Raw genomic sequence first — 8,888 nt, 5'->3', positions numbered from 1 at the left:
AAAGCATACCATCAAATTCGTATGTGAAAGGAAATTTCAATGATATAAGTTTTACATTATGCATGTCATGTATTAAGGGCATGGTCAATGCATAGCCCCATGGTGATGCCTCACATGCCATGTAGGATCGAATAACAGAAAAGGTAAGTTCGGATGGGGAAGCGGGATCCTCTCCAGGAGACGGATGCTTAGAGACAAAAAGTGTGGTCCAGTGCATAAAGTTTAAAAAGTTAAAATGGAGAGGAGGGATGCATGTGTAGTGAAAATTACTTTCTATTTTTTGATGAGGTTCACTAGCAGTAGATTGCATTAGGGAGAAAAAATCAACACATATGCTTCAAGTTACTTTTTGTCATGAGGCATCTGTATCCATATGCCATCATTGTACATCCATAATCTTGTCAATAGTCAAAGACGGTTTTGAAAAAATCATTAGATCATATATAGATGGAAGGAGGGAGTAGATTTTTTATAAAGTTTTTATTTTCTTCCCATAGTATGAACGTTTCCGGTCCACATAAGGAGCCGACCGATCCGGCCGCCGATCCCCTTGCACCAAACCACGCCGAGCCACTTGTTCTTCCCCGCTCCCTTGCTATTTTTCTTTGTCCCCATTTTCGCTGTCGGATTCCCTCCCTATTCTTGTCCGATCCCGCCCTCTCTACTTTTCTGGTTAGCTCGTGACGTGTCCCCGTTGGTGCTGGTTGGTCGCCCACGACGCCATCAAAGAACGCCACTGTCCCTCTCGCAAAGATCGAAATCTTGGCAGCGTTGCGTTTGGGCAGAGGTTGAATCTTTGAGGGTGGCTTGGGCTGTGACCAACGGGGCAAGACGGCGGCTATAACGGCGGCAGCGGTGGCGACGGTGGCGCCGTCGTCGGGGGGTGGGGGAGGGGGCGGTGGAGGCGGGTGCCTGGATTGCCTGCAGGATGTGGTGAGGGCGCTGGCGATTGGGTCGTGCCTGCCGGCAGACCAGCGGCCGATCGAGGTGGCGGCCCTACCCGGGAAGGTGGGAGGAGGCAGGAGGAGGGGGGAGGAGGCCCCCAGGAGGATTGCTTGGACTGGGTCTGGCAATGTGGCCTGCCTCTTCACGCGGCAGGGGAAGAAGGGCACCAACCAAGACGCCATGGTCGCGTGGGAGGTATCTGCACAACAAGATCCCTTTATTTACACTTTTGGTGCTTTGAATGTTCATTTCCTCTTTATTTGATAATGGCTACTAATGAGCTTGCGTAGTAAAATAGTTTCCTGGGAGTTGAAGTATCGTCAACAATTAGGGGTTGTTTATTTATCGGGCAACGTCAAGTTAAAATGATACATTAATAAAATCAAAAATATGAATTGCCAACAACTTGAGGGGCTTTCACAGGATAAACAAGGCATAATGATCCAACTTGTTTTAGCCAACACGAGACTACATGTCGGCTTGATATTTGAAAGAAACAACTCGATGGCTATGAATGTTGCTCATGGAAGATGTTTCTTGCTCTAACTGATGGAGGATTAAGTATTGGCCACCATCTTTCCCACTTCCATACTTCCATATGAACTATGAAGTCTTATTTGTTGGATATGGCAACCGTCTTGCTTACCCATATGCTGTCTCTTAGTTAAGGTGGTTATTGATTATTATGCGTTTTAGGCCATGAGGTTATGTTCTAGATGAAACTGTCCATGCTTGAATGAGGCATGCTTGCAAATGCAGGATCAGATAAATGACTCGCCCAGTCAAAGAGTACCCCCTTGTGTGAACCGTTTATTTGAATCCAACAGTTGCGTGCACATCAAAAGAATAACAGAATAGTGACCTTTTCTAACTCATTCCACTTTCGACACTCTTTATGAATTAAATCATGCCAATTGTATCGAGTGAACGTGTGGAGCCTGGTCTTGTGGCATGACCGACTCCGCAAGTGTGATGGCTGAGCATGCATTGACATAAGGTGTATGTCAACGTCGCGTTTCATTGACATCAGGTGGTTGTCAACGTCGCCGTTGCATTCGCGCTGTAGCATTCTCCATTAAATTATATAGATACTTGACAAATGGATATTGATGTTTGCCTCCTTGTTTTCTTGCTCTTGGATGCCTTGGGGCATGATGTACAGAACTTCAATGGGAGATCAGACACAGTATTTTGTGGAGTTTTTGATGGTCATGGTCCACATGGCCATCTCGTCGCGCGGAAAGTAAGAGATACTCTCCCTTTGAAGCTGTGTGATTTGATATATGATGACTATGGGGAGAGCCCAACCAGCAATTCAGATGGATCAGTTTTAGAAGAGAGTTTATCTCCATACCCAGATGCAGAGGACAAGTCTCCCACATTCACCGCACAGAAAGAAGAACATCTAGAATTCTTTGACTCAATGAAAGAGTCTTTCCGAAAAGCTTTTAGAGTTATGGATAAGGAGCTTAAATTACATCGGAACATAGATAGCATTTGCAGTGGAACTACCGCAGTTACTTTAATTAAACAGGTACAGTGGAACCTATTCCTTGAATGGCTTTAATTACTCAAAAGTTCCAGGTATGAGCAATTGATTTTTTCTCACTATACCATCAGGGTCAGGATCTTATTGTCGGGAATCTAGGTGACTCTAGAGCTGTATTAGGCACTAGAGATCAGAACGGTCATTTGGTTGCCCATCAGTTGACAGTTGACCTGAAACCTGATCATCCAAGTAAATATCTTTCACTCTCAAGTTTAAATTAATGAATCTTCTATATTATATCTCTTCTGTTTAATGTGTTGGCTTAATCCTACTACTTGTGACTGTTTATGTGATGCCATTAATTGAATGATTCTTTTTCTGTTGCTGCTGAATTGGCACATTCTTGCTCATTTTCTCAGAACAAGAATGTATGTTATCTCTTCCTTGTCTCCAATCATTTTATATATGTTTATATTTCTAATATTTGAAGAGTGGTGACTTAGAATTTTCACCTTGTTCTTGCTGATAACCATGGTAGTAACTTCACAACATTTTTTACTGCAGAAACAAAAGTTAGAAATAAAGCAGTTTTGTTTTTAGTTGTGGATAACTTCTATATTATGTTTGACATGATGGATATGGTACAATCATCTTTATTTGTATGCAAATCATGAACATTTGATTCACAACTACACTAGGGAGGCCTTTAGATCGTGCTCATTCCCATCTATTGTTTACCATACATAGACCCCAGATCGCAGCTACACTTTGTGTTTCTCCAACGCTCACCACATGGCATTCCACGGTATCTTGCCGTAGGCCTTCTCCAAGTCAATGAACACTATACGCAGGTCCTTTTGCTCCTTGTATCTCTCCATAAGTTGCCGTACCAGGAAAATGGCTTCCATGCTCGACCTCCCAGGCATGAAACCGAAATGATTTTTGGTCACGCTTGTCATTCTTCTTAAGTGGTGCTCAATGACTCTCTCCCATAACTTCATTGTATGGCTCATCAGCTTAGTTGCACGGTAATTAGTACAACACTACAACTTTGAATTTCCCCCTTGTTCTTGAAGATTGGTACTAATATACTCCGCCCCCATTCTTCTAACACCTTGTTTGCCCGAAAAATGAGGTTGAAAAGCTTAGCTAGCCATACTATCGCTATGTCTCCGAGGCCTCTTCACACCTCAATGGGGATGCAATAAGATGGAGCACCTCCTTCCTTCCAACGACCCTCCTTAATGACCCTCTCCTTGAAAGCTTGAGCTGCCTCCCCCTTAAGCTTCCACCACTTCGTTCTAGTGACTTTGGCACACTTATCCCACTGGACACGAATCCAAAAACGGAAGTCAGCCACCACAAGCTTATGTTGAGGGACAACACTCTCTCCAGGTATCACCTGACAATCTAGGCAAGCACACATGTCTTCTCTTCTTGAGAGAACACAATCAATCAGTAGTGTTGACCACTACTAAAAGTCACTAGATGTGATTCTCTCTTTTTAAAGGTGTTAGTTATTATCATGTTGTAGGCTAGAGCAAAGCATAAGACATCTTCTCCTTCTTGATTCCTGATGTGATAGCCAAAGCCCCCATGCACCCCCTTCAAAACCTGTGTTAGATGTGCCCACGTGGCCATTGAGGTCTCCTCCTATGAGAAGAGCTTCTCGCCAGTAGTTGTTCCCGTGTCCACAACTTGAAGCCGGTATCCTCCACCTCCTTCGCCTTGTGGTCCCCTCCATTTGGTTTCTTGGACGCAAAGGGTATCAACACCTATCCTCACTGTTGTATCAACTAGCTCCCGTAACTTACCTGTTAAAGGCCCTACGTTCCAGCTACCTAAGCAGATCCTACTAGGCTTGGCTAGCTTCCTTACCCTTCACATACATCGAGTCAAATGCGAAGACCCTTGCTCATTTTTCACTACACCCGGGCGTCGATGTAGCGCGCCACGAAGGATGCGACGACCCGGTCCCTGCTCACTTATCACCGTATCCAGATGAAGATATGGCGCGCCACCAAGGGGGTGACGGCCTGACCCTTGTCCATTTTCTTCTGGGTTCCATCTCCATAAGTGTGGCTGAGTTTTGATGTTGGCTCACCAGGTCTATCACAACCCTTCTCCTTTACCCAGGCTTGGCACCGACTATGTTGAGACAACATAGGCGGAGTTTTTCTACCACTATTTCTAAAATTTAGAATAGGGGATGGGATAGGGGCTCTGCTGGAATGCTTTTATGTAGATGGCTCTCCTAAAAATGTAAATAAAGTCGATCATTAACTGTTTCATGGAAAATTACAATTCAGACCACATATTTTATTTTATTTACATGTAAACTGCATTTTTGTACGTAAAAAAGCTATACTGCATAAACTATGGACTTCGGCGATGTTTTTTCGCAAAACTTGCATTGAGGTATATTGAGAATAATAAAGAGGTATAATATGCTTGTTTAAGAGGTATATTTGAATGTGGGAGTACATACCTCTAGGAGTACAAAAAATTAGTCCTGTATATATAAATATAATTAACACAGGGACACAGACACACACACACGCGCACACATATCTCTGAACTAATTTTTTGACTCCTGGCAGTATGTACTCCCATATTCAATATACCTCCAAAAAAAAATCTATTATACCTCTTTATCATTCTTAATGTACCTTATTAATTATTCTAAGATCCTCAATACAAGTTTTACAAAAATATATCATCGCAGCCCTTAGTTTGAATAATATACCATTTTTTACGTTAAAAACAGTTTATGTGCAAATAATATGAAATATATGGTCTCAAATGGAAATTTTCCTATAACTTTGGAGCATCCAGTAATTATTAATGAAGTATATTAAAAATATAAAGAGATATAATCGATTCATCTGTGTGATATGTGAGGAGCGGTACTCCCAGGATTGTAGAATCATTTTATATATACACCATAGCTAGCTAGTAGCCCTTGGTTTGTATCAAGATGCGTGCAAGAAATTGCTGGAGTAGTGGCCACTTGTCTCACTCATTAAGTTGAGCATGTGCCTTTCTGATCGTGTCCACAGGCTTTCCTAATCATGGAAATTATATGCTTCCTAATTAGAATTACAGGCACCATGGTGTATATATACACACTTTTGTCAGTTTGCTTTTTACCGATATGGTTTGATCTTTGTGCCATATGGTTTTGATCTACTAATGTGCCGTGCGGATTCATTACCCGGGAAACAGTTTCCCTTGCGACAATCGTTGGTCCTCTCTAGCTGCAGTTATGAAGGTTGTTTTGTTTATGTCAGTGTGGGACATGTAGCTAGGTGAATGCACCGTTTTCTCTAGTAGGTTAGTCTATTAATGTCTGTTCAAACTAAACACTAGTTCCCTTCTGAGCCCGTATCCTAAAAAAAATCTGTTCCTACTGTTGTGATGAATGCTATTTGAGCCGTAACGAAATGTTAATATCTTAACAGGAGAGGCTAGGAGGATCAAGCGATGTAATGGACGGGTCTTTGCTCACCAGGATGAACCAGATGTGGCTCGCCTTTGGCTTCCTAACTGCAACTCTCCAGGCCTAGCAATGGCACGAGCTTTTGGTGATTTTTGTCTAAAGGATTTTGGGCTGATCTCTGTACCTGAGGTCACCTATAGGCGAATCATGGAGAAGGATCAGTTCATTGTCCTTGCCACTGATGGGGTAACCAAACAAAAATAAATAAACATTGCTTTCTGTGTGACTTGTTCTCGATGGGGAAACAATAGTTTCTTCTGATTCAATAAATGCACTGCCCATCTGTTAATATACTCTAATACCCAATTGCACTCTGGTTACAGGTGTGGGATGTTCTGTCCAACCAGGAAGTGGTGGAAGTTGTTGCCTCATGCTCTGGCCGTTCTGGCGCAGCCCGTGCTGTTGTTGATCTAGCAAATCAGACCTGGAAATTCAAGTACCCAACCTCCAAAACGGATGACTGTGCAGTGATCTGCCTTTTCCTGAGCAAAGAAGCCGATGCGGGTGGGCTATCAGGGCTGTCTGTTGCTAGCAAGGGAATTGGATCTAGTCCAGGGATGCCACCGCGATTAAGGACCCCCCAGCACTTCAGTAAAAGGGTAATTCCAGAGGATGCCGATGATGAATGTGACCCAAATATAAGTGGAGATGAGAGGTCATTGGAGGGCTTCACCCGGTTGAACACGCTTTTGACACTACCAAAGTTTGGTGATACAAGTCCAACCAAGAAATGAAGTTTTACTGATATTGATGTGGGAGTCTGCAGTTAGCAGGCACATTCGCTGATGTTTTGGAGATGAGAGCCTTATTGGCTATAGAGAGAAGTGCATATTTCAATCATGAACTCTTGCCCTAATTTAATTTACAACCCCGAACTTTAATACCGTCTAAATTACAACCCCCAAGTCTCAAAATCGGGTAGGATTCAACCCTCCCCTCTCTGTTGACCGGTTTTGACCTGGGGTGACCAGTTTTGACTAGTCAACGGGTCCAATCAGCATGCCACGTCAGATTTTTTTTTCAAAATTTCAAGAAAAATTAAATAAAAATCTGTAAGATTAGGAAAAAAATATAAAAAAGCAAAATTCCAAAAAAATTGTTCGCGAAAAAAGCTAGGGAAAATAAAAAATGATTTTTTTTCTGGAAATATTTTCTTTTCTGGAATTTGAGTTTTTGGGTTTTTTCTGGATTTTTTTGGAAATTTGTTTTTTTATTTTCCGTGTTTTTCAGAAATTGGATTTCTTATTTCTTTTCCTGTATTTTCTTTGATTTTACAAGTTGTTTCCTTGGAAATTTTGCATTTTTTGCTGATGTGGCATGCTGACTGGACCTGTTGACTGGTCAAAACCGGTCAACCAGGTTAAAACCGGTCAACAAAGAGGGGAGGGTTGAATACTGGCTGGTTTTGAGAGTTGGGGGTTGTAGTTTAGACGGTATTGGAGTTCGGGGTTGTAAATTAGACTAGTCCAAAAGTTCGGGGTTGAAATATGCACTTCTCTCTTGGCTATATCAGCATGCCCGGTGAGCTCGTGTCCGAATGTCGGTTTACTCTTAAGGATGAGTAGGGTTACTGTTTTATGTAAATCCTAACTCTCATTGTGCAACATGCGTTGGGAGGCAAGTTTCAGTTTGTTTCGAGTCGGCTTTGCCTTTCTTGCATGTTCAAGCTGAGTTTATATATATGTTAATACGATGTACGTGCTCGGTTTTCTACGTGAACAGGCCCTGCTCATTATATTTGTATCTTTATCCCAAATGCTCTAAAGTGCAGCTACAGTTTTTGACTACGACGATGGCATACGCATGTATTCTGTGCGATTAGATTTTTCTTTTCGGAGAGAAGAGAGATTTCATTACTCAAGGAGGCTTCTCAGCCTTACACAAGTTCATAATAGAGTCCAGCCCCGAAAACAGCCAAACCGCTGTCTGGGGTGTGCTGCAGCCATACACGGCGAGCTTATGACTAACTTTAGTATGCGAACGACCCGCCATCATCCGTCAGATCTCCTCAACAAGTACGCGACCTAGTCTAGTTCCACCATGATCGACAAATTTGTCCTGTGCAGGGCCAACGCTAGGCCCTACCTACATGCTGCTAGCTCCGCGTGAAGACCATTGTCGCATGCATGCATCTCCCTACACGCTGTATATAGAACATCACCTCTCTTGTCGCGCAGAAGCATGTCTCCTCCTGCTGCACCAGTAGGCTGTACGTAACTACCATCACAATTGAGCTTTGTCCATCCTGGAGGTGGTGGCGTCCAAGACCTATCATACTCCCGCACATGTTCCTTTTGAGTGGTCCGCTCTCCCTCATGCAGCATCATCTTCCCTTTCTCCATATCAGCTTGAGGGAATTGTTGTATACACAGTAGCGAATTAATGTATCCCAGAAGGAATCTGCGGGATGCTTATGTGGGCGGTGGCGCCTTATCATGGGTGATCTCGTTGCGGATATACCACACCCGCCACATGATCATAAGAACCACCATGCGTGCCATCTCCGTAAGAGGGTCAAGGAGTGTGAAGAGCCACTCCGGTCCGTCGTTGCAGATGGACTCCATCTTTGGTATTTGCCAGTCTTGTGCCATGGTATGCCACAATTCCTTGGCGAGTGGGCACCTGCACAGCGCGTGGAAGCCGTCCTCTCGTTCCACACACAGGGGACAAACATCAGTAAGTTCGAGATGGCGGTAAAATTTGCTTGCCCATGTGGCAAGGGAGTTTGACACAATTCTCCATGCGAACACGCATACCTTAGGAGGAGCAGGACACCCCCAAATGATCTTTCAGATGGCGCGACGACCATCCGGTGCCCTGTTCGTGGCGGTTGCCAATGGACGCTCGCGCTCGTCCATGGCTAAGCGATAGGTGGAGCGAACAATGAAGATATTGTTTCTCTCCGGCGCCCATGCGATGATGTGGGACGTGTGACGTGTTTATAAGTACTCCCTC

At 43.6% G+C, this 8,888-nt stretch overlaps 1 protein-coding gene across 1 annotated transcript; it reads left to right on the top strand.

Moving 5' to 3' along the window:
* The first annotated feature begins 550 nt into the window (after window positions 1-550).
* LOC123086063 (probable protein phosphatase 2C 75) lies at window positions 551-7,674 on the top strand. Its single transcript, XM_044507757.1, has 5 exons — window positions 551-1,140; window positions 2,108-2,479; window positions 2,566-2,683; window positions 5,896-6,119; window positions 6,257-7,674. Exons 1-5 carry the CDS (start codon window positions 1,126-1,128, stop codon window positions 6,665-6,667), a joined length of 1,140 nt encoding a protein of 379 aa, XP_044363692.1. The 5' UTR covers window positions 551-1,125; the 3' UTR covers window positions 6,668-7,674.
* Window positions 7,675-8,888: the final 1,214 nt, after the last annotated feature.

The sequence above is a fragment of the Triticum aestivum genome, chromosome 4A (genome assembly GCF_018294505.1).
Source record: "Triticum aestivum cultivar Chinese Spring chromosome 4A, IWGSC CS RefSeq v2.1, whole genome shotgun sequence".
Taxonomy (NCBI): domain Eukaryota; kingdom Viridiplantae; phylum Streptophyta; class Magnoliopsida; order Poales; family Poaceae; genus Triticum; species Triticum aestivum.
Note: the sequence above shows the minus strand (reverse complement) of the source record. Positions and strands in the feature narration are given on the sequence as shown.

Bases quoted from the DNA above. Each gene is read 5' to 3' on its own strand.
- LOC123086063 (XM_044507757.1), top strand. The intron at 2,480-2,565 runs GTACAGTGGAAC...CTATACCATCAG, and splicing joins CAGTTACTTTAATTAAACAG to GGTCAGGATCTTATTGTCGG. The intron at 2,684-5,895 runs GTAAATATCTTT...ATATCTTAACAG, and splicing joins CCTGAAACCTGATCATCCAA to GAGAGGCTAGGAGGATCAAG.